Below are 26112 nucleotides of genomic sequence, written 5' to 3' on the forward strand. Positions count from 1 at the left end.
GGACCATGATCCAAAAGAAGAGTGGGACTGCAGGACAAGTCAAGATGCAAAACCATCTGAACTATAGTGTCCTGAACTCTTGAATCTAGTACCTAAGTCAATTTAAAAAAAACAAAAACAAAAAAACCCACACTGTACTTGGTTGTAGGGAGCCACCAAGTTTTAAAACATCCTTATGGGAGCCATAGCACTAAAAAGTTTGGGAACCACAGTACTAAACATCTAGAGCCAATCCTCCATTATCTCCATGGTTAAGAAAGTGTTTCCTCCAAAGCAGTCATTCTTTGCTGGCCCAGGATAACAACATCCCAAATTTCTTCCCAAACGTACGTTTATTTCATGATAGCACACTATTGCCCACGATCATGCAAAGACCCACAAGCATCTAACTTAATGCAAAGACATATATGTATTTAACTGTATATATGTATGTAGTCCTGTTGCCTTTAATGGAATTATGTATACCAGCGTTTCTCAAACTGGGGTCCACAGACCCCTAGGAGTCCCCGAGGGTAACCCTGGGGGTCTGCTAGCCACGGTGATCAACTCCTCCCCGTCCCTCCCAGTGTCTCCTTCATGCCCGGGAACTGCTGTTTCCCAGCGTGAAGGAGGCACTGGAAGGGTGGAGAAGGAGCAGGGAACCTGGTTCCATGCCGCTCCCAGAAGTGGCCAGAATGTCCCTGTAGCCCGGTGGAACAGAGAGGAGGGTCTCCGTGCGCTGCCCCCAGCCCAAGCGCTGGCTCTGCAACTCCCATTGGCTGGGAACTGAAGCCAATTGGAGCTGAGGGGGCAGTGCCTGCAGGCAGAGGCAGCACATGGAGACCTCCAGGCCCCCCACCTAGAAGCCCCTGCCAGAGGGATGTGCCGATCGCTTTCAGGAGCCACCCTAGGTAAGTGCCAGTCACCTCACCCCCTCCTCCACCCCAATCCCTTCCCCAGCCCAGAGCCCTCACCCCGCACTGAAACTCCCAGCCCAGAGCCAGCACCCTGCACCAAACTCCTTCCCAGAGCCTGCACCCCAACCCCCTGCACCAGCCTGGTGAAAGAGAGTGAAGGTGGGGGAGAGCGAGGGACAGGGGTGTGTGGAGTGAATGGGGGCATGGCCTAGGTGAAGGGGGCAGGGTAAGGGCTGAGCATGGGGGGAATTGTGGGGTCCCCAAAAATTTTAAATCAAAATGGGAGTCCTTGGGTTGCTAAAGTTTGAGAACTGCTGATGTATACAATTAAGGTGAAAAAGTCTTTGCAGGATTAGGGTTCATGCTAGGTTCAGTTAATTTTATTTTGAAATAGTCTCAGAAATTTAAAAAAGCAACACATCTAAACATAGCACTAAGATGGTAAAATGTCAAACAGTGATAACAGTGACCTGAAGTAGAGCCCTGTGTAGCTCCAACACGTGTACCTCCCATCAACAGAAGTTGGTCCAATAAAAGATATTCTGTCTCTTTCAAGCATTTACCTCATACAAAACAGTTGTATTCCCATGCAGGAGAGGTGCATAACAAACGTAGGAATGGCCAACTACCCAGCCTAAGTCAGAAGCTGCCCACCATACCTAAAATAAAATAAAAATTAAATTCAGTTTAAAAAATAAAGAGTTCCAAAAAGTTTTAATACATGCAACTACAATTTAAATAGCACTTACCTCTCCAGGTCTGAGTCCATATATAGCTGACATTGTCCAGTTCAACATAACCGCATAGCCACCTGTTGGTCTAACAACACCCTAAGTAATTTAAAATTAAGATCACTTAAAAGGCAAACACACATTAAATCTCTATTAAAAAAATCTCATTACTATAAATTAGCTAGAATATTTAAAGTTGTCTAACTTCAACTTTGACATCCCTGCCATATCAGGATAATATAACAGCCCAATCCTACAAATATTTGCTCATACAAGTAGTCCCATTGAAGAAAGGCCAAGCACGGATTAAAATTAACTTTTGCATTATTACCTGGAGGATCAGTTCAAAAGACAGAGCAAAAAAATAGATCTGATCTCAATTATTTACACAACACAACCATCACCCAGCTAAAATCCTCTCTTTAAAATCAGTTTTCCACACATTTACAAACAAATGTTATAAAACATTTAAAATAAAAGAAAATTTAATGCAAGTCTGTACAGAAATTAATCCTCTCCTTCTCTTCAGTAACAGAACATAAGCACCATGCTATGGAATATTATATATATTGTTGTTAACAGCATCTTGCACAGTCAGTTATGTTGAGAACTAGAGCTGATCGAGAATTTCCAACCAAACTAGCTCAATGCGGATTCATTGAGCCCAGAATGTTTCACAAAAACATACTGAGTCTGACAGATTGGCTATCCGGCTGCTATTTCACCAGTACTGTACAGCATAGGGCAGAAGAAAAACTGACAAGAATCACAATCAATTTCATACACTAGTGGCAGGGTCCTGGGGAGCCTATTTCATTTTGGAAACATCATGTATTGAAGTTTTCAAAGCAAAATTTTAAATAGAATGTGTGGGTTGCAGGAAATTTTGAAAAAAAATGTTTTATTCCAGTCTAAATCAAATTTCAAAAAGTGGAAATTTTCCCCTAACTGGAAATTACGAGTTTTGGCCAACTCTATTGACATCTAAAAGTTGCTTCTGGGATGCAGTTAGCACAGCAGTCGCTAGAAATTTTGGAAGAGTGGGGATCACAGGACCTATGTGCACCTACTTATATAAGCTTAGCTGTAATACCCCACAAATAACTTTGCCATTTCATCTAAGTACTTTATTTTAATTCTCCAAAAGAAGCATCATGCATTTGACTCCTCTGTGCTTTGATTAACTGTATTGCTATCTGTTTGTTAAAAGCTCCTAGTCACTGAGGGTAAGTAGCGTTCCTAGCCTTTTTAGTTGTATTTCACCTCAAGATGAATAGGCACCTGGGAATCCCTTCCCCCTCTCTCAACCTATGTCCTTTCATGCCAGTCATTGCCTCTATTTTAAGATTTTCTTTTCTATTCTCTGCCCCCATTTCTCCATCTTATTTGGTTTTCTTCTTGTTGTGCAATTGTATTTTTAGCTATTTATCCCCGGTTCTGCTCACTCAATATTTTCCTCCACCTACCAGGCCATTCATTATGTATTCCACTGACCTCACCCAGCCACCAGCACTACACAGCTCTCTTTCCAACTTGTTATGATATAGAAAAGTTTTTGCAGTACCAGAATGGGGCAAGTGAAAGGGATGGAAAAGCACATAGCTGGCGCCTCTGGACCCAGATTTCTCAGTGACATGCTCTTACCTACTCCCACCCATCTACCACAGTCCCTAGAATCAGTAAACCAAAAACAGTTTAGAGTTAAGTGTCATGATATTATGTATCAGAGGGGTAGCCATGTTAGTCTGGATCTGTAAAAAGCGAAAGAGAGAGTCCTGTGGCACCTTATAGACTAACAGACGTATTGGAGCATGAGCTTTCGTGGGTGAATACCCACTTTGTCAGATGAATGCAGTGGAAATTTCCAGAGGCAGGTGTAAATATGCAAGCAAGAATCAGTCTAGAGATAACGAGGTTAGTTCAATCAGGGAGGATGAGGCCCTCTTCTAGCAGTTGAGGTGTGAACACCAAGGGAGGAGAAATGTCTCATTGAAAGGTGACCTAGGGCCAGAAAGAGTTAATTAACTCACAGACTGACAGATATTAAGTGTCTGTTTTCCACAAAGATATAATGGGCTTTCCACTTAGTCTTTTAGATGCTTCCTCCACCCTCCCATCGCTCTCCCATGAGGGGAAACCTTTTTACTGTGTTTGAGAAGACACTTAAATCTGCATCATATGTGATTAAATGGAGTATTGCTTCAGACATTTTACTGAAGAAATACTCCTTTCCTTTGCGGTAAGAAAGTTCTAATACAAACCCTATGGGCTGCTGCTTTAGTAGTGTACAGTTTTAGACTGCTCTTAGCAAGAGAGTCAGCCAACAGGCAAAGGTGAAACAGGTTTGACATTTAATCTTAAAATAATGGGGGACAGCAGACAAAAATGTAAATTTTCATTAATTCTTGGATACCTTAAGTTTTTGGCTAAAGTTCCTGGGGGCTTGGCGGGGGGGGAGAATTGGAAAAAATATACAAATATACACAGGAAAATCTTTTAATATAGCAATAAAGTAGACAAGAAAAAAGTTTGGGGCATTCTGTGTTCTGCTCAGCATATCAGAATTCTTCTGAAGATATATAACTGACTGAATTTGAAAAGCACATGCTGCCTTAGTTGTCTAACCTTATTCAATCTCAACTTCCTACATTTAAAAAAAAAAAAAAAGGAGCATATGAACATTACATTTGACATTAATCAACATTACACCCTGATTCCAGTTAAAATTCATGGACTGTTATCTAATCCTCCTTTATTCAGTATAAAACAAACAAGTGATCACAAAGTAAATACTGTTGACCAACCTATCACTAAATTATTATATAAACATATCACACTGCTAATATAGAGGGTGCATACATAGATAAGAAATATGTCCCTTCTCCTAAAGAATTTATATTAAACAAACATTTAGATTAGAATGCATTTTATTTTATGTCATTCACATTTAGATCCATTAATATGATTTATTGGAAGACAATGAACTTTAAATCTTAAAAAGTTAAAGTAATGAAATGTGAGTAAATGAGATCAAAGCAGTTCTAACAATGCTTATAATTCATTGAGGTGAGCTTTGGCAAACATTTTCAGCCTTTTAATTAAATGCTCTCTGATATGGAACAGAAAATAGTTTGGTCACAGGTATTTATACTAAAGATAGTACCCTACCTTGGGCAAGCCAGTCGTTCCTGACGTATAAAGAATGTAAAGTGGATGATCTGAACGAACAGCAACACAATCATGAGGCTTGGCTTTTGCTATTTCTTCATCCCAATCAAGATCACGACCTGAGACTAGAGGAACAGTTCCCTATACACCAAGAAACACAGAAATATTCAATGAAATATCAGATGGAATAAAAGACAGTGGCTCAAAAGATATGCAGCATCCAGTCTCCCATATGGATACCTTCAACAAAGCTAGTATACCTAATCTCTCAGACACAGAAGCTCTACTAGCTAATTAAAAGTTATTTAAATCTCATGACATGAAAGATCTCAATTAAAATGCACAGCAAAACATATTTGATTAAAAAGGAAAAAAAAGGACACCAAGAAGACACGTAAAAAGTTAATAAGCAAGAACAACTATAAGTTTACCAAGTGAGGTCGACTGTATATGAGAACTTTCTCAGGTTGGTGTTGTATCATCTCCAGTGCTCTTTCTAGAAGCGGCATGTATTCCACTCTTCTTCCTGGTTCTATCCCAAAAGTTGCAGTTACAACAAGTTTGGGCTAAAGTAAAGAGGATCATAGTATATTAAAAAAGTTTGCCATAAAAATTATTCAGTAAATAAAGCCCTTACACACAATACACACATTTACTTCATTTCTAAGAGAACATTGTATTCTTCACACATACAAGTTTCTATATTTTTTAAAATGATTGTTTAGATCATGTACTCTTCATTTACACTGGAAGTGAGAACATTAAACTGCACAATTTAAAGTCAGGGCACCTCTGACTTTACAACAACATACAAAATGTTTTGACATAACTTCCAAGACCTTGCCTCCAAAAATTAACTAAACCAAATGTATATTAGTCCTATTCCAAGAAGTAAAAGCCAACTAATAGTCAGACTCAGCTTATTTAGAACTGAACCAATCTTCTCTCCTCTGAAAAACAGCAAGCACAACAAGAGTGCTCTTAGTTTATACTGTGCAATCTCACAATCTGACCAAGATAGTTTATTGTGTATATTACCAGAAATCTCATGATGGAGGCAGTGGCCCCAACTCTATAGTTACAGATGAGTTAAGCTTTGAACTTAGAATGGGACTTGAGTAGCTTTCTTATGCATGAATAATACAGTGTACCATCTCCAAATTTGTTAGTTAAGGAAATTCATTAATTAGTCTGAGTTAAAAATATTTTAAAAATCTTTTTGAAATGAGCTTTTTTTAAAAAAAATAAAGTTCAGCATTTATCATCTCTCTCTTTTTGACCAGAATAACCTCAACAACAGAATAAGATAGAATCTTCAAACTTTCCATATAGTTCAGCTTAATTAAAGTCATGTGGAGGCTACATTTGAATAAATTAGTTTGTAATTAATCTAAAATACTAACAACTATTGTCTCCCATTGTTATGTTTATAGACTAGTCAGGGCTAATTTTGCTGAAGTTGCTGTTTAAGGGGTCCCATGTGATTATCCTTCCCCAGCCACTCTGTATGCTGCAAACCTATTCTCAGGCAAGATCAAGTTAATTGGAGTGAAACTCATGCTAGGCAAGATGAATATTTTCTCCAGAGTATAGGGGCATTGATTGCGAGTGTCATAAATGGCTCCCCCATGCTTCACCCCCTACCCTTTCCTATCTTTGCTCTCTCTCACGCCATATCCCTGCTAACCCTGCCATGCTTCCTTCACATCTCTGCTCACAACCTGCTCACATACAGCCTTCTTCCCATTATCTTTAGCTCTCCTGTCCTGCTTTCTGGTGTTGAGGTGAGAGGGATATGCAAACTCTTTTCCCTCTGAAATCCCCATTCCCCTACCTTCAGTGTAGGCTACACACATTCCTGCTTGTCCCCTATGCATCCCATCTTGCCTTCCTGCTGTCCAATTTGTCTCTGGACTTTCACAGATAATCAAGATTTTTAAAATTGAATAAAATCAATTTTCTTTAAAAAAATCAAAATTTGAAAGTTTCATAACCTTCAAACTTACTTATATGCTGATACTTTATTATTAAAAATAATTTATGCAATGTGTTATTATGTATGTGTTTGTAATATATATTACACAATCGGCAGCTTTATACAGACAGGGCATCAGACGACACCAGTGCTTTAACCATCTTGTCATCCATATCTGCTCTCAGTCAGATTAAAAGGCCTGCACAACATGCGGCCCGTGTGGGCTCACTGTGTGGCTCGCGGGGGAGTGAGTAGGTGGGCTCACTGTGCAGCCCGCGGGAGGTGAGTAGGCAAGTGGTGGGTGAGGGAGAGGGGCTGAAGAGGCGGGCGGGCAGTGACGGGGGCTGAGAAGGCAAGCCGGGGGGGGGGGGGGGGCTGAGAAGGCGAGCGGGCGGGCAGTGGCGGGGGGGGCAGGTGAGCCGGCAGCGGGGGTGGAGAGCTGAGGAGGCAAGTGGGTGGGCAGTGGGGGGGGGGTGAGTAGATGAGCCGGAGGGGTGGGGGGCTGAGGAGGCGAGCGAGGAGTCAGTGGCTGACCTGTTCTACTGATCTGGTCTGGCTCCCATCCCCTCTCCAAGGGTTGCAGCTGTCTGGAGGTGCTGCCTTCCACACCTTCCTCATTCACACCTCATTCATTCAACAGGGCAATTGATTACAAGGTTGGGGGAAGATCTTCTTCTACTTCTAGCAAAAAGACATTTTTCTTTTACCTTAATTTTACTACCTTAGGGGCCCACTATAACATATTACCAAGGTTCAATACCACTGTTTCGGGGCTGGGTGGCGCTGGGGGGATGTTGTGTTTTGGGGGGGCTTGGCGGCACTGGGGGGGGGGGTTCAGCAGGGCCGGGGGGTTCGGCCCTCAGCTGTTTTCTTTGTAGTAATATGGCCCGCGCCGCTTTACGAGTTGTACAAGCCTGGATTAAATTAAACAATGATTGAAATCCAGCATCTGTTCTACCATATTTCAAAAGCTTCAATTTTCTGCTTGTCAGCAGCATTAGTTTCCCAGAATTCACAACCATAAGTTGCTATGAGAAAAATAAAAAGCTTATTTTTTCATAATGACTTATGGATGGAATTCCTTGGAAACTAACTGACAAGAAGAAAACTAAAGTCTTTAAGATGTGGTACTAGCAAAGACACTTGTGCATCTCCTGGATGGAAGAGAACAGATGCTTATTTTAAAAATATTACTGAAGAGAAGTGGAATTTGCTCTCAGAAATCAACAGGCACAAACTTTTGTACTTTGGTTACATCAGGCATAGAAACAGAAATAATGCAAGGAAGTTATTATGGAAGGAATGGTGTTGGGTCATCATAGTAGGGGATGACCAGCAAGGAGATGGATGGGTGGATGGTGTGTGGCAGATCATTGGGAAGTCAACTGCTGAGTGTGCAAAGTTAGAATGCCTCAAAAAGGCTTCTGAAAATTCTATGCTGTCACCACTATTCAGACATAAATAAATGGACTTTACTGCTGCTACCACTATCTGAGCTACACTAAGCACTTTTACCATAAGACTTGTGCTCATTTGTTGTTCTGGAGTAAAGTTGTCACATGAGCATGTCAGCTTTATTTTTTTTAGTAAGTTTCTAGCCCTCATGGATGTGGAGAACAGCATGAATAGAGAATGATAAGGATTAGAAAACAGAAGACCAATGAACAGAACCCTCACATTAAGAAGCTCATTTTTGATTTTGTGGTTCTGACTCGTAATTTGGGACTGACAATACTACACGCACTCTGTTGATTCCACTAGTGGAGCTGCATTGGTGGTAGTGCAATGGCGGGAAATTTTAAGGGCGGGGGGGGGGGGCAGAAGGGAAGACTAATGTTTACATAGTTTTACTAGCCGGACTAGCTGCCACTGTGTGGGCATATAATCCATATGAGATAGGACTAAAGAGGAGTTGCAGTCAAGTATTCTGTAACATTCTACATAAAAGCAGATAAAAATCATAGCCTTAAGTATGGTTTGTCACGGAGATTGCAGAAGTCACAGAATCCGTGAGACCTCTGTGATTTCAGCCCGTGGTGGCTGGGAGCTGCAGGGTCCCCCCACCACCAGCAGTGGCCGGGAGCTATGGGTACCCACACTGCCTGAGGTGGCGGGGGCCCCCTGCAGCTCCAAGCCACCATGGGCAGTAAGGACCTGCCCTGCAGCTCCTGGCCGCTGCAGATAGCAGGGGGACCCCACAGCTCCTGCCACCCTGGAGCACCGGCTGCTGCAAGCGGTATGGGGACTCTGTAGCTCCCCACTTTGTCACAGATGTTTTTAGTAAAAGTCACGGACATGCCAAGGGCTCCAATTAATTTTTCTTATTGCCCATGACCTGTCTGGACTTTTACTAAAAGTATCTGACACAAAATCTTAGCCTTAATCATACTGTAAGAGTGGGTAATAAAGGTATATAGTTGCTTTTTAAAATCTATGGAAGAGTGGACTTTTTAAAAAACAATATGTATTACAAAAATAAATAAATAGTTCTTTAAACATAAGATTGGGCTGCCATTATTCTGAGGCAACCATGTCTCTTAAGTGCCAGGCTCATCATCTTGGTGCCTAATCACACAAATGGTCCAATCATCATGATGATAATCAGGAGTAGCCATTTATAGATGTATCTGTGTGCAAGAACAGTAGCCTTGTTCAGAATAAATCGGGCCCCTTATTTTTGTTTTTTTCCACCAAAAACCTCTGGAAAATTCCTGGGTTTTGAAAAATCCAATATTTGTATTTTTCCGGTTTCTACTCTGACTTTGTCCCTGCTTGAATTCTCTGGACACGGCTCCCTCCTCGGAGACCCCACAGACTTCCTCAGCATGCCTGCGCAGGGAAGGTTAAATTGCCCTGTTGGTGGCTGCTGCGACAGCACAGTGAGGGAGTGAGACAGGCAGGGAGCCTGACAAGACAACCGACTGCCGCACAGATAGGCCACAGGGAACAAGAGGCTGCACTCATGAGTAGTGGCCCCCCTCCTGACCAGCTCCCCCAGGAATGTAAAGCACCTCCGTTCCCCTATCCCCACCTCCAACATAAAAACAGTCAGAGGCTAGGGAGACCCAGAGCATGGGGTTGCATCCTTGACTATTTTGGCTAATAGCCATTGACAGACCTATCCTCCACGAACTTATCTAAGGCTTTTTTGAACCTGGTTATAGCTCACAATATCCCCTGGCAACAAGTTCCACAGTTTGATTGTGTGTTATGTGAAGAGGTAATTCCTTTTATTTATTTCAAGCCACAAGTGCCCCTGTGAATAGCTGGGCCTCGAAACCCCCTCCCTGTGCCTGCTCCTCCCCATGATTGCCCGGGCACTCCCTGTCCCTGTAATAGCCCCTGTGAGTAGGTAGGCATTACCACCTGGAGAGGAGCCCCAAGCCACAGAGTCCCTTCCACTTCACTTGCGAGACATAGCCTGCTCCTGGGCCAGGAACAGGTCACTCCAGTCCCCCTGTGGCCTGGTGGAGCAAAGCTGAGGAACTCATGGTGCAAGGAGGAGAGCAGTGGCAACCACCCCCCTGCTGCTGGTAGGTCTGTGTATCAGTGTCAGGCAACCAGCAGAAGGGCAGGCTAGCCTAGTGGTCAGGCATCAGGACCAATTTTAGACCCTGGGACTAGGGTCAGAGGCAGAAGCTGGAGCCAAGGGTCAAACCAGAGGGCAGAAGCTGGAGGAAGCAGGAAAGCAGGCAAAGAGGGGTTCGAGGTAGTGGCAGGACCGAGGCAAGGCTGAGCGCAAGGCAGGAAGATAATACAGAAGCAGTTACACTGACAGACATGAGCATTGAGCAGCCAGCAAACTGCTTTTGGCCTACTGGCCTCTCCAGCCAATCAGGGAACGGGGCCATAAGGCAGCCTGCTGCAGCACAGCTGTACTGATGAGGTTGCCTAGAGACTAGCTCTGCTGCAGGCCCTGATTGCTGACATTCAGTGACCGGAATCTGCTCTCTACTAGCACCCAGCCCCTGTGCTCCTAGCTATGACAGGAAAGATGATGATTTTGGGACAGGGGTTTTGTTCAAGTACTGTTTTTGGTCTGTTCTTTCCAGTGTCCATCAGGTGATAGCACCCCATTTTTGGAAGAAGCTTCTCTGAGACACAGTGATGATCCCATTTCATGCTAAAATGGGTTGTAAATGAAAAACTGCATCTGAATGTCTACACTGCAATTAAACAGACTCTTAGCCGGAGTGAGCTGACATGGGCCAGCTATGGGTGTTTAACTGCAATGTAGACATACCTCAAGAGGCTTCAGTGATTTAAAGCACAGCATCTATAAGCTGTACATCCGACCACATCATATTTGAAGTGTCCTTGCAGTTTTCGTTTTACATTTTTCAAAGTATTAAAATAAGATGCTTAAACAAATGGTGTGTTTAGATCTAACAGACATTTAATGGCCATCAGAAAAAAGTATCTTATTTCAGTGTAGTGAAGTATATATATGCTCCACTTCAAGTGAGAGGAGGTTATAACAAATGCCTGTACTCCCATTCCATAATCACTTCATCTCAATTGACTTATGTCTATAGCACAGTCAATATCTGAGAAGACTAACAATCATCATGGTCTATGCAGCATTTCCAGAGCTATTTAAAATTCAAGACAAATTAAGGCAAGCTGGTACTGTATCTGTACTTTTCTATATCCAATAGAAAGTTCTTGTTATTTCTTATATTTGGGGTCTTCTGACAAGATCTAAATTGTGATCTTTCTCCCAAAAGAACTTCTCACAGATTGATCTCTGTTCCAAAGATGCAACTCTTTCTAGCATATCATACCAACATGAGGTTTGGTACCTCAATGTTCAATAAGCACAAATTATAGTACTAACTAGGGCAATTGCTAAAGAATATCTTACTAACTTTGAGTTGAGCACAGTGCCATCTACTACACAATTATTTAAATGCATATGCTTAAAATAGTCCTAATATAATTTGTACTAAATTTTTAAAAAGCTGTACAGAGTTCTGAAATCTGGACAAATCTTGAAATTTCAGTATGAATGTGGCTCACCTCGTCTTACCCTTTGATTTCATTACACATCAGTTTGTTCAACATGCAAGCTAGCTAAAGAAAAATTCATCAAGAGAATAAAACATAGTTCAATTAGATTCGCCTTTCAAATTTAAAACAAATGACAGCATAATCTAGCACAGAACCCAGGGCATGCAGCTCCTAGTTCTATTCCTGGTTTGCCACAGACTTGCTGTGTGGCCTTGGATAAATCACTTAACCTCCCTCTCTGTTTTCTCATCTGTAAAATAGGGATAATTATATACTGTGTTCTCTTTCGGAGAGAAGCACCCTTTGCAAATATTAGCTAATTAATCCTAAGTACTATGAAAATGAAAAATGCTAGCTCTGTGCTATTACATAAATTGACCTTAAGGTTTTGCACTCCTACTTGGTTCTTTTCACCACATTATTTTGCCAATCAGTAGCATCCAAGGCTTAAAATGCATAAATAAAATTTCGAGAAATTGTTGCGATTTCCCCTTCTCTTTTCCAGCTTTAATTCCCACAAAATAAATCATCAGAATTTAAAAAAAAAAAATAGAGCAGCACTATTCATTTCTAATAGAAATTGCTAGGTATTACTTACAGTATATAGCGTCAGACATGCATAATACTTTATAACCATATAGTGTACTTGAACATGATCTGCAGCGGAATAGCTCACAACATATGGACAGATGGAAAACAAACAAAAGGGAGAGGTACAAGGTTGGCAGTTTGCAGAATCTTAGACAATTAAGGGAAGGCTGGGTGAAAAGTGGGTTTCAAGGCAAGATTCTGAAGTGTAGAATGGTTACCACAGTGGAGGATGTTTGTTCTAAGCATAGAGAGCAGCATGATAAAAAGGCATACTTTTAAAGGTCAAAAAGTTAAAACTCAGTACTTGCTATAAAAATATAACACTCTGCATAAATATCTGTCTGCATTTTGGTACTATGTACTGTCAACAAAACAGGGCTATTTACCATAAAAGAGGAAATATAACAATCAATTATTTTCTATAATTTATGATGAGCTTTGTTTTTCTAAATGTTTGTTACCTTTGCATGATCAATGCGACTAGAAAGCTCTTTAGATGCAAATCCACCAAAAATGAGGCTATGTATGGCTCCTATTCTTGCGCATGCCAGCATGGTATACATTGTCTGTGGAATCATGGGCATGTAGATGACAACACAATCTCCTTTCTTCACACCGTATTTCACCATAACATCAGCTAACTTGGAGACCTGTATCGGCAAAATTTTCAAGTTAACGATAAAGATGTATAAAGCAAGCACCTCAATAAACAGATTAATTGCTTTTCCAGTTTAGGTGGCATCTCACAAAAAGGAACACAGTCAATATTAGATAAAATGGTCAAGTATGTTGTCCAGTTATCATCATTGATCTTGCCATGAATCACTGGTACAGTTTACTTAAAAATTAATGCTGCTTTTCACTTTAAGCCACAGGAATGCTACATAAAATTAAAGTTCCAGTACAAGGTCAATGAATTTAGTCCAGATTAGAAAAAAATAGAGAATGCAGCAGCATCTTCTGTAAAGATGAAAAACTGATAAAAAAATATCGGCATTAGTGGCTTTACAAAGTAGAGCAAAGAAAAAAATACTCGAGCGATTTCATTTTAATTAGCTATTGATATTGCTGTTACAATTAACTAAAAAAATTCTATGTAAGACATACAAAATAAGACCATGTTTGCAGGCCAGGTTTATTTTACTAAACTAAACAGATATGAAAAAAGCCAGGAAAGTATCAGAATTGTTCATAATCCAAGTTTCATTAAAACATAGCAAAGTCGGGCACAGGTCAATAGAGAAGATACCAAATGTTTTCCCAGTTTTCTGTATTCTCTAATTTCTAAATCCTTTGGATAAGAGAGTTCTTCCACATTGTGTCTGTCCCAACATCCTTGTGATCCATTTAATTTCAGAGATCACTTTTTCCTCCCACCTCCAGATTATTTAGGCATGTAGACAGGTTTAACAGATTGAGCATCAGACTGAAAGTCGGGCCCTCCTAAAACCTAATTCTGACCCTGCCAGTGACTTGTACATTCATGAGCAAATTATTTACCCTCGTGAGGCACATAGTTAGTACTGAGAGGTTATAGTAAGTATTTATTCATGTTTACACAGTTCTTTGTACAGTATAAAAGAAACCACTAAGTGTTAGGTATTCATTATCCCCAGCTACAAGGATCATTGAGGATAATTAATATAATATGCTAACAAGAAACAGGTAGGCATCGTTATCTTGGTTTATCTTGGTTTATTTGAGTTAGGAGGGGAGAGATGGTGAGGTCACAGCAGCAGGTTGGCTGGGGGCCAGGATGGCTAAGTGGGAGGGTTCATGGAAGCCCCTAGGTATATGATGAAATGATTATGGAATTCCTGCACTGTCGACTTATCTGCTGGGTACTCCCAAAACATTTAAAAATAAAGTTGGGACTTAATTAAAACCACATCCTGTTTCTCCTATCCTTCTTCAGGCTTAGCCAGACAATGCAGTTTAGTTGATGTCCTAAAGGTTAGGAAATAAATCCTGAACGGAGGTGGCAAGTTTTATATTTCTTCAAGGCATCACTCAATTTTTACATCAAGACAGCGAAACTATGAATAAGGATAGTTTCTAGTGGCACTTTTATCTCTCCCTTAGCTTTTTTTCCCTTACTTCTTCCTATCAGTACCTTAGTACTGGGCAGATATTTTTGACTTCGTTTCTAACACTCATGAGATAAAACTCCTTGTCTTCATTTCCTCCTAATCTCTCCTCCATTTCCGTCCCTCTCTCTTTTTTGATTCAAGACTCTCAATCTCAGTATAAAAATATTCAACTGTTTAATCCATTAATCTTTCCATAGCGAGGCTCTTACCAAATCTTTTTACTAGATACTAAAATCTTTAGTCCATGGTGCTGGCATCTGTCACTTTAATGACAAGTCACCTTCCAAAATAGGCTTTAAGGGACTCCCACTGGTTATTACATCTTGCTACTGCTTGGCAGAGACTGAGCCACCCTGTTCCACCTTCTCTTATTAGTTGAAGCTCGTCTGCATCACAGCAGTGCTGGTATTGCTTGTATGCATCTTTTCATTTTGTGCTACCATTACAATAATGAAAAATGTCCACAAGCAGATCTTCTGCGGGTTTTGAGATTGCTTTAACAGCATCCTTCACTGAAAGAAGTGCAATGTGAGAAACACAAGGCAGACAGTACACAGACATAAGTGCTGGAACTAGAGGTGGTGTCATACACCCTGGGTTGAAGTGGTTTCTATTATATACAATGATTACCGTTTGGTTCAATGGCTCTCATCACCTCCACAATAAAAATTGTTCTAGCACCGCATACATGGAATTGACTGCTGTTTTATCTGACTTTAAAACATTGTTATTTTTTCCTATCATGAAAAGGTCAGAAGATTACAAATGCTGAAGTACTTTTGCCAAGCCATTGCAGAATATGGATTACCGACTGACTGCATTTGAAGGTTTAAAAACAAAAACAAAAAAACAAAAAACCCCACCCCCACACACAACCACTCAAGTTGGTGTTTCCCAATTCAAACATTGCAAAAGAATTTCCCAGTGGGTGAACAAAAGCCACTGCAATAATAAAAGCACTTTCCAACCACCATTCTGAATCAGTTGGGGAAACAAGCCCAATCACTTTAATGGTGGATGACAGTAATGATGTTTGCAAAGGCAAGGAGGTTTGCAGTATCACTAGGTACTTTCATCAGACTCAAAGTTGTGAAAACAGACCTCTTGGCCATTGAAATATTAAATATAGTAAATGCAGAAAATCTGTTAAGTACAATAAATTCTGTTTTTTTTGCTAACCACCACATTCCATGGGAGAATGTTACTGGTTTCTCTTCTGACTCTGCCAATGTCAGGATAGGAAAAAATAACTCTGTTTTAAATCGGATAAAACAGCAGTCAAGTTATATGAAAAAATTACCACCAACAGATAACATTCTTCAGGCATTGAGACTACTACATCTGCCTAAATAACTGCATTATGATGAAGACACAATTCTTAATCTACTGACATGATTTCCATCTGCAATGAAATCTGAGGGTGAAAAACAAACAATTGTGTAAGAGTGGAACCAGTATCAAGTAGGTTCTGAACTGCCTGATTTCCAGCCAGGGGTAACAAAACTGAATGAGTGGAGGGGCGGGGGACAAGTCCTGGACCTTAACAAAATGAGGACACAAGAAAAGTGGTACCCAGCTCTTTTGAAATTGATTGCTATGCTTCTGATTCTCCCTTATGATCAGGCTAGAGTGGAGCATGTATTCTCCCTAATGCAGAGAAACACAACCATTTTTGATCTAGAATGTGCAGCAAAGTCTTATCTATTTTACTTGTAACAAAAACAAATGTTCTGGCCTACTATGAACTGAAACCTTCCCAACAGCTACCGGAAATTGCTAAATGCACAGCACTCCAGCAGATGCCCTCATACCAATCACTGTCATTGTAACCTTAAACTGAGATGCATAGCAACATGGGGATAACAACAGGTAGGATTTTTAAAAAGTTGTTGGTAAAGCATTTTCGTATGCAGTAATATTGTAGGAGCAGGATTTTATAATTGTACTATGAGAATTAATGTATGATTTGATTTCATCCTGCTAGCCACCCTTTTTGAATAGCAGAAAGGAATGACAGACCAGAACAATCCTTATGACTGATTATGGTCACCCTTTTGTTTTAGGATAAGTTATAATGTCTACTATGGTTTCCTATATGTATTACAAATTAGGCACTCTAGTTAAATATATATTTCTTTGTTTTTAAGGTTTAGAACGTAAGAGACAGGATCTTGTATTGTGTCTATGTTAAGGAGATTAGAGGAACATTGAAGGCCTGGGCCACAATGTAAATGGTTTTGATTATAAGATTTAGGAAATCTTAATTTACAATGCCTTTTCTTGCTCAACATAAAAACTGCTGTATACCTTTAACTGTAAAAGACTGTTTGTGTGAATGAGGAATGTATGCATCAGGAAAAGAAGGTGTGAAGGCCATTGTTAAAGCCAAATGGTCAAGGAAGAAGGAGTGAAGAGACTAAGGGTATGGCTACACTTGAGAGTTGCAGCGCTGGTGGAGGCTTTCCAGCGCTGCAATTAGTAACTGTCCACACCTGCAGGGCACATCCAGCGCTGCAACTCCCTGGCTGCAGCGCTGGCTGTACACCTGGGTCTGCTTGGGGTATAACGATTGCAGCGCTGGTGCTGCAGCGCTGCTCGTAAAGTGTGGCCACACACCAGTGCTGTTATTGGCCTCCAGGTATTAGAAGATATCCCAGAATGCTTTTAACTAAATTACTCTCTTTGTTTTGTTATGATGCCTCTCTTTGTTTTGTTGTGAACTCGGGGCTTATCTAAAAAACAAACACAGCTCCTGTTTGCTGTGATCAATCTGTAACTGACTGTGAACAATCAAATGAGATAACCCACTACCTTGCTGTGAATGAGGCAGGCAGGGGGATGAGTGTTTGCTTGAGGAGAGAAACAGCGGGGGCGGGGGGGAGAAAGGGAGTCCGTTGGAGCAGCTGCTTATCTGGTCTGCAGGCTGTTTGCAGTTAAGAGTAAATGAGGGGTCGGGGAAATTTTCAGATTTTGCAAGGCAGGGAGCTGATACACAGTGTCGGCTCCAAAAATCCACTCTCTCTCTCTCTCCCCCGCTCCCTGTCACACTCCACCCCACCCCCCTCTTTTGAAAAGCATGTTGCTGCCACTTGAACGCTGGGATAGCTGCCCATAATGCATCACTCCCAACAGCGCTGCAAATGCTGCAAATGTGGCCACACTGCAGCGCTGGTAGCTGTGAGTGTGGCCACACACCAGCGCTTTCCCTACACAGCTGTACGAAGACAGCTGTAACTCCCAGCGCTGTACACCTGCAAGTGTAGCCATGCCCTTAAGGACACCATCAATGTGCATCCATAATGAAGGAAGGAAGGGCAGACTGATGACCCTGAGGTGAAGGCTGGCAGCCCTAAGGACAACTGATTAAATCTAAACCAGGGCAGAATGACCCTCTCAGAGGTGTACTGAATGTTTACACCAATTAAGAAGTAACCGGTCAGAAACTAACACAGCAAAATCCATAGATTTCAACAGAGAAAAAAGACTGAGAACAGGATGCTTTGCCATGGGGTTTGGGTTCGTCTTGCCACAGTCCAGAAGTATCAGATCGCAACCAACAGAGCCCGGCTCCCCTCTGCGACCAATCTGGCTGGCCACTAGATTGATCCAGACTCTGGATTGGTAACTATAAACATCAACTGGCAGGAGAGAGAGAGAGTGTGAGTGTGAGAGAGAGAGACTAAAAAGCATATGCTAACTGCTGTATTCTCAATAAATGCAGGGGTTTTGCCTTGTCCTCTATAAAAGATCCCATGTGCTTTGTATAGCATAATATCATTTTTGTAAAGAGCTCTGACCTGTTAGAAATTAAATAAGCCACTAATGAGGTTTATAAACCAACTGTCTATATAAACTTATTTATGTTTGCAAAAAAAATAAAAAAAATAGTAACTTGATTTATATACCAAATCTCTTGATTTTTAAGACGGGGTGGGGGTTGGTAACACTGCATAATGGGTCAAAAATGGGGAAAGGATTTGTTTTTTTTAATAAGTTTATTGTTAAAATATTGTCCTTTGTAAGAAATATAACAGGAGTAAAATACAATGCAAGATAAAACAAACACAAAAAGATAGCATGCATAAAACAGAATATTTCAGGGAAATCAGGTATTATATTACACCCAACTCAACAGCTACAAAAGGCTTAGCAGTAGACTAAGTATTTTTATAAATTGTAGTGTATATTAATCTGACATTCTCTCCTTCACATGACAAAAGAGCATGAAAATGTGTAAACTAGAACACATGCATAAGCTGTACAGAATTCAAAGACAATATTTAAACAGGACTCTACTACAGACAGCATTCCATGACCTGCTGACTTCAGAGCGTGTTTGGTTACATACTCGGGCCGGTTAACTAGTGCTCCCTGTTAACTTGGTTTGTTAGAAAGAGGAGAAAATGTGGAGAGAGGATGTTTAAGTTAATTTGTGCAGCTCTCTCATTCTTTACAATACTGTTATTTATTACTACTGTTCTCTCCCAAAGCTATTATTAGACCTGGACAGAATACACAGCCACAAACCTAGGAAACTGAACATCAATTTCAGGTTCCAAAAGGTAAAGAGCTGCATTTCAAATGATTTTTCAAAGTAAATTACTGCAAAGGGGGTACACTGGACAGGATTTACACAGGGATATTACATCATTAAGATGTTTGTTTTTAAATAGCTAAGAGACATACTTTATCAATAAATGCTGAAGTACATGAATAGCTGCATCACAACACTATACTGCAGGGGTACCCAACGTGATGCCCACGGGCGCCATGTGCCTGCATCCTGGCCGGCGGATGCTCGACCGCCACCACGGTCCTTCGTCTGGCGCCCGCCAGATGAAAAAGGTTGGGGACCACTGCTATAGTGTATGTTGGTTAAAAAAATCTTGAAAGTCAATCAATAAAAATGAAGGGTTTCTGCAGATCTCATTACAGGGTTAGAGGAGTGCTGTGATGTGTACCAATGTTTGCAACTACACAATTTTTCTTTTCCTAAAGCCAGTAACAGAAAACTCACAAACTGGACTATTTTAATGTGAGTACATTACACATTTGTAAACATATTCACACATTTCAGAACACTACACACAATTATGCTGTAAATATCTTTTTCCATGGAACAATTTCACTACAACAGTGACCTGAATTGCACTTTGGACTCTGCAATCATTAAGACAATATAGGAGTCTCATTCTACCTCACTGAAGTTTACTTTAGAGTTCAGCACAGCTGATAAAGATAATTGAACAAAACAAAATGGCTAAAACATAGTACTGGAACAAGAAATCCAGTTTGATTACCAATTGCTGTATACAAATCTGCACATTAAACTACAGAATTTATTAATCAGACATTAGCATCCACACTGTCGAAGTATTTTTCTCACTTAAATAAATGTACCATAATATTTAAAACCCTTACAATAGAGGTTTTATCAGGGGCTGACTGGCCAAGGCAAGGATGCTATGCTATAAATATAGGCCACAGTGGACATGAACTCTCCCAAATATGGAGCCTACCTTCAGATCCCCAACCAGCCTCTTTTCTAGGGTTGACGCAGCCTTTTTTCACTATCTGGTAAGTGGCCTGTATTTTTAACTAAGAGAGAATTCAAATTTGTTCCCAGCTAGGTAAAAATATAGGTCATTTGCCAGACAGGTCAGGATGGTTTCAGCACTCCAAGCACCCGGGGGCCATCCATCTCAGGTTCAAACAAAACAAAAACAAAACACAAACGAACAAGATTCTAAGAACATACACACCTTTTTTAAAAAGGGAACGAACCTACTGCCATAGTACAATCTAGATATTACTCATACCTACGGTGATGAATCAGAGTTATACCTGTAAACTTATAAATTGAAGGTGTTGTCAAGCTGACTGGAATAGCTCACGACTGTGATTGCCAACCTCAGGGGAAATAGTTGTGAGTTCTATTCTTAGATCTCACCAACCAAGTAACAAGCGTGAACTCAAGAACTACAGCAGCCTAACCATAGAGTCATAGCCTTGGGTACTCCAATCTATCTTGCCATGGCAAACTTGCTTTTGTGACAGATGATCCCTTATACCAAAAATCACAAAAATGTTCAGGTTATTCCCAGTCCCAAAGGAGCCGTCACTTACCCCATGTCAATTTCACCTTATACCTTACACTAAAGACAACACCTGTAGACAATCCTGTGATAAACTAGACTTATTTACAAGGTTGAAGCAGATAAACAGACACATAAATGAGTTACAGTCTTAGATTCAAACAGTAATAGAAACTGCTGTAATATGCAAGCTCTATTTATCCTTTAGGGCTAATCTAAGCTAAGCAGTTTGGGGATCCCTTGCTTCTGCTTAGAAATATTACCCCCTCCAAGTTTCAAGAAGCATGTTGATACAAATCCTTCAGGTCATGGATTTTTATTTTTTATTCCCTTTCCCCAGTGTTCAAACTGCGATAGGATGAGTGATTGTGTCCATCCCCTTTTCATGGGTCTGGGGGTAGCAATCAAAGTCTGATGTCCCATAATGGTTTGTCCAGTGTCAATGGACCTTCTGTTTTGGGCAGGAGATGACACTTCCAGTGGTAAACTAGCATTTCACACTTGTTAATGCTTCTCTTCTCACTGTGGGTTTCCTAGCAACCACTTTTATAGTTACAAAGCAAATATTTACATATTACTTTATAACACGTTATACAGATAGTATAAGTGAGATTAATGCATGCAGCAACTCACAAGGATTTCATAAAATCCAAAACTAATAACATCTCTCGATAAATCTAATACCCATTTTAACAATACTAACACACGGGTGAGCCAGACTGGTTTCCAGCTATGCATTTGTCAGTGTTCAGTGAGGTCTAGGGTCCTTGGCATGAGCTGGCACCTGGTCTGCTGGTGCCACAGTTTTTTTATGAAAAACACCCAAGTCATGAGTGCTTATGTGTATACAGACCCACCGTTGCCAACAGGCCCTGTGGCTGGTATGCAGCAGACAGATACAATAAAAGGTGCCTAAGACAATGATTCTATTGAGGTGCAAACACCAGAGACAATGAGTGAGCTGCCGCCTTAGAAATGCAGTTTAGTTGACTCCTCTGAAGGGAGCAGCACTGGAAACTTCCAGGAGCAGAACAAAAAAAAGAGAACAGGTCACCAGGTGGTGTTTAAAAAACCAACCACACAGGAATATGGAGAACCAGACAGGAAGGGAAAGAATAGGGCTCACATCACAGGAGCTGAATAAGGGGCTCCAAGAGGGAGAGACCACCCATCACATAATTGCCTGCATGAGGGGACACCGTAACCCCCAGGATACAGTTGATCCCCAAGGATTTCCAAGGGAAAGGTGCGATAGAAAAGGACGTGTGTAACATTTACTGTTTTGTATAATCTCTTTCACTTTCCATGATTAAGTATAAGAGAGCATAAAGAGTGTGTTAAGAGTGTGCAAAGTGTGTGTGTGCTAAATGCTTCACAACTAACGCATGCCCCTGAGACAGACTGTAAACCAGAAGCTTCACTCCTTTTGGGTGGAGTTCTGGGAAATGGGGGTGTTTAAGTACCGGCGAGTCTAAACAGCCGGCACTGTGCCATGGACTAGGCAAGTGGAGAGCAGATTCCAACTCTCAAAAGGGGGTGCCAGCCAGACAGAAGATCTGTGCCCTGAGAGTGCACTTAAGAGGATATTAGGGCAATGGCTGAACACCATACAGGCTTCATGGATCCAGCACAACAGAGGCTTGTATTCCCCTCACAGCAGTCCAAGTGGATGACCAAGAGAGACCCTCACTACGACACCTACTAGTTGAACTTGGAACACAGATATTTTCTACATATGTACAGCTCTCTGGCACCATACACATATGCCAATTTTCACCAAATTATTCAATGTTAACTGATTTACCAGGTAAACACATGAAAAAACCTTCACTTCCATGATGATCTAGAATTTGGTGGATGAGGCATGTATTTTAGGAGTTCTGTCCTTTTAATGTTTAAATTCTAATTATGATGTTTTGTTGGTGTATTGGGTCAAGATATATGCTTTTCTTTTCATAAGCTTATTGCTATCACTACTAGAAGAGTAGTTTTGTTGATGACAGTAAGTTAAATTTCTTTAAATTACCTATACTGTTTTTCTTTAAGATGGACTATGGAAGTGGTTGGTGGGGAGGGGGAAGAGAGAGAAAGAAATCTAAGACGTTGACAAAACAGGACAGCAGCTGTTTGGCCTAAATACCCAGTGGAGAAGAGAAGCGAGAGAAACAATGCACTATCGGGTAAAATCAGTGAGGTTTATAAATCAGAATAGAACACAACTAAAGAATAAAATGCAATTTGAAAGGCAAGATATCATATGGCTATGTTATTTCTAATTCACACATTTCTGTAATATCTGTGTGTCACGTAATGAGACATTATTTCCTATCTGTTTCTAGAAAACAGGATTCTACCATCAACCTTACCTGTTCAAGAACTTCTTTGTAAGTGATAGCCTGTTTAGTGTTTGTTACAGGACTATCATAGATAATAGCAATCTTGTCTGCATGTCCACTCTCAACATGACGATCTACAGCATTATAACAAATATTTAGCTCTCCATCCACAAACCTAAAAGAAAAAAAAAGTACAGTATTAGATAACAGTCTTTCCAAACTAACTAGACTAATTTATGGGGGGGAAAGATAACATTCAGTCAGACAACTGATGAAACACTGTCTTCAAATCAGAAGGCCCCTGCTGTTAGATTACTTATATTACCAACTTCTGTTGGTATAACTACGTTGTTCAGGGGTATAGAAAATCCATACCATGAGCAACATAGTTATACTAACCTAACCCCCAGCGTAAACAGCATGTGATGGCGGGAGGGCTTCTCCCATTGAAATAGCTTCTGCCGCTCAGGGAGGTGGAGTATCTACGCCAGCGGTCCCCAACCTTTTTTGTCTGGTGGGCGCCAGACGACTAGACACGTAAGACCGTGGCAGCAGACGAGCATCCGCCAAAATTCCGCCTACAAGCGGCAATGTCAATCGGCGTCGCCACCAAAATGCCGCATCATCCAGAGGCATCGCTGCTGAAATACTGCCGAAAAATCGGCGGCGACGCCTCTGGATGACGCAGCTTGTCGGCGGCATTGCAGCGGATGCTCATCCACCGGCCAGTACGCGGGTGCACTTAGAGGCCCCGGCGGGCACCCTGGCGCCCATGGGCACCGCGTTGGGGACCCCAGATCTACGCCAATGGGAGAAGTCCTCCTGTTGGCATAGGCAGCATCTTCACCAAGCGCTACAGAAGCGCAGCTGCAACTCTGTAAGTATAGACAAATCCCAAATCAAAAAGAATTTGCTCAAAAATGGGTAAACGAGGCTATTAACTGGTTAGTAAAATGCTGTACTTTAACTGTATAAAGATTAGGAATCTGCAAACAGAGTTATGATCTCTTCAATAGCCAGATATTTACAGAGAACTGTCATTGATTAAAAACTGTTTCACGAACTTGGGATTTGTTTTTTGTTGTAATTTTACATAGAAAAGATTATTCAAATGTAGTATGATGCTGAAATACAAAAATATACAAAAGTGGTGTATTCAAAAAGGACAACTTCAAAAGTAGACAACATCAAAAAATGTACTTCAAAGAAGAGCTTTGAATTTTAGTCCTATTCCCCTGCCTGCCATTTCCCCAGCCACGGTCCATTATGAGCAAGAAAATATTAGAGTCCCTTTTTCCCCCATCTCAATAAAAAGACTGATTTAAATAATATTTGCATTTATGTAGCATCTTTCATCACAGGTTCACAACTATTAAATCTAATCCAGGTTGGTAATGACCTGGAGTTACCACCTAAAGACCATTCAGTTCCCTACCTGAAACAAGTTTGATTTTAATTTTGTTCTTTGTGCATTCCACAGAAAAACAGCACCACAATTGGCACCCTATTCTATTCCTGGCAGATTCAATATAAAGAAAAAGGACAGAGTGGGTATGGAGACTGAAATACCCTTTACCCCTAGAAATGGTTCCTCCAAATCATCATAAAAGTTGTTACCAGGGTAATGTCAGGTAGTCTGTGAATAATGAACTTCTGTCTCCAGACTTATCAGACCAACAGCTTACACACATATAAACTAACTCCTTCCTAGTGCTAAACTAGTCTGCCTTTCCATCTGCAAAACAAGCCATCTAGTTTTAAGGAAGTATGTGTTCTTAACCCAATTACAATTAAACTGAATACATTAGACTTACATTCACATTACAATAAGGGTACATTTTAAAAAACACAAAAATAATTAAATGAGAGAGTTAAAGCTAAAATGAGAAACAAAAAATATGTTTGTACCCTTTTTTTTTTTTTTTAATGTTTTGTAAATGTTATAATCACATCAGAAAAAGAGACTGAATCCAGACTTGGAGGTTCAACTTCCCAGCTCTCAGCTGATGTTTAACCTGACTGTTGACAACTTTTCTTCTTGCTTTTGATAAGAGTTTATGTTACACCACTATGCTGAGAGCAAAGCAAACAAGACACTGTCACTTTCTGTGCGTTTTGCATTAGCACAATGCAACAATGTATGGATTTTAAACCCTGAAGAACTATGTTTACATACAAGTAATGTTAGTTCCATTTTTTAAATTTCACAAAACTTTTTCTAATTAAAGTTGTGGAAAGCCTTTTATTTAAAAAAAAATTAAAACCCTTTGTTTTAGAACTAGCCAGCTTTTATTCAGATTTGTTATCTATTTGAATACATTTACTTTAAAAAAATTATATATATGTTCTGATTCCATAGCTATTTCTTGATGAGTTCAGCATAAACTTGTAAGTTTGTCTACACTACAGACCTTACAGAGGCATACCTGTACCGCTGCAACTGCGCCGCTCCAATGACAGGGATTCCATAACCTCCCCTGGAAGCCTATTCCTGTGCTTAGCTATCCTTAAAGTTAGAACATTTCTTCCTAATATCTAACCTACATCTCCCTTGCTGAAAATTAAGCTGATTACTTCTTGTACTACCTTAGACATGGAGAACAAATTTATCACTTTCCTCTTTGCAATATCCCTTAACGTATTTGAAGACTCATCAGATCTCCCCAGAATCTTTTCCCCCGAAGATTAAAAATGCTTGGTTTTGTTCCGTTTCCTCATAGGTCAGGTAGATATCATTTTATCATTTTTGGTGCTCTTCTCTAGACTCTCTCTCTAGTTTGTTTACATCTTTCTTAAAATGTGGCTCGCCATACTGGATACAGTATTCCAGGTGAGGCCTCACCAGTGCTAAGTAGAACAGGTCATGTCTAGTTACAACAACTGCTCTGAAGTTTTCAAGCAATCATCTTCCTCATCCTCCAGCATATCCTTTGATGTCTCATGTAGTTACTGTTAGATTCTTTTTTGGCAATTGGCACTGCATCATATTTATTCCCCCTATCTTTTCCCACAATAGTGAAAAATCAAGTGTTCTTCTGAGTTTCTTAAAAGTTGTTTAAGAGAAGCCTTACTTCATGATTAGGGTTCCGTGTCTGTCATGGAAGTTGTGGAATCACGAATTTCATGACTTTCCATGACCTCTATGACTTCTGCAGAGGCCAGTGTGGCTGACCCCAGGACCGCCCAAACAGCTGGCTCTGGGGCCAACTGCTCAGGTGGC

General features: G+C 40.6%; 1 protein-coding gene across 2 annotated transcripts in view; it reads right to left on the reverse strand.

Moving 5' to 3' along the window:
* Nucleotides 1–26112, reverse strand: part of ACSS3 (acyl-CoA synthetase short chain family member 3) — a 119250-nt gene that overhangs the window by 82321 nt on the left and 10817 nt on the right. For both annotated transcript variants that reach the window (XM_039520722.1, XM_039520720.1), the window contains exons 2-7: nt 22923–23067; nt 12833–13021; nt 5227–5361; nt 4796–4936; nt 1646–1726; nt 1460–1555 (exon numbers count right to left, since the gene is read on the reverse strand). In XM_039520722.1, the coding sequence (XP_039376656.1) occupies nt 1460–1555; nt 1646–1726; nt 4796–4936; nt 5227–5361; nt 12833–13021; nt 22923–23067 (787 nt within the window). The remainder of the gene's footprint in view (nt 1–1459; nt 1556–1645; nt 1727–4795; nt 4937–5226; nt 5362–12832; nt 13022–22922; nt 23068–26112) is intronic.

Source organism: Mauremys reevesii, linkage group 1 (genome assembly GCF_016161935.1).
Source record: "Mauremys reevesii isolate NIE-2019 linkage group 1, ASM1616193v1, whole genome shotgun sequence".
NCBI lineage: Eukaryota > Metazoa > Chordata > Testudines > Geoemydidae > Mauremys > Mauremys reevesii.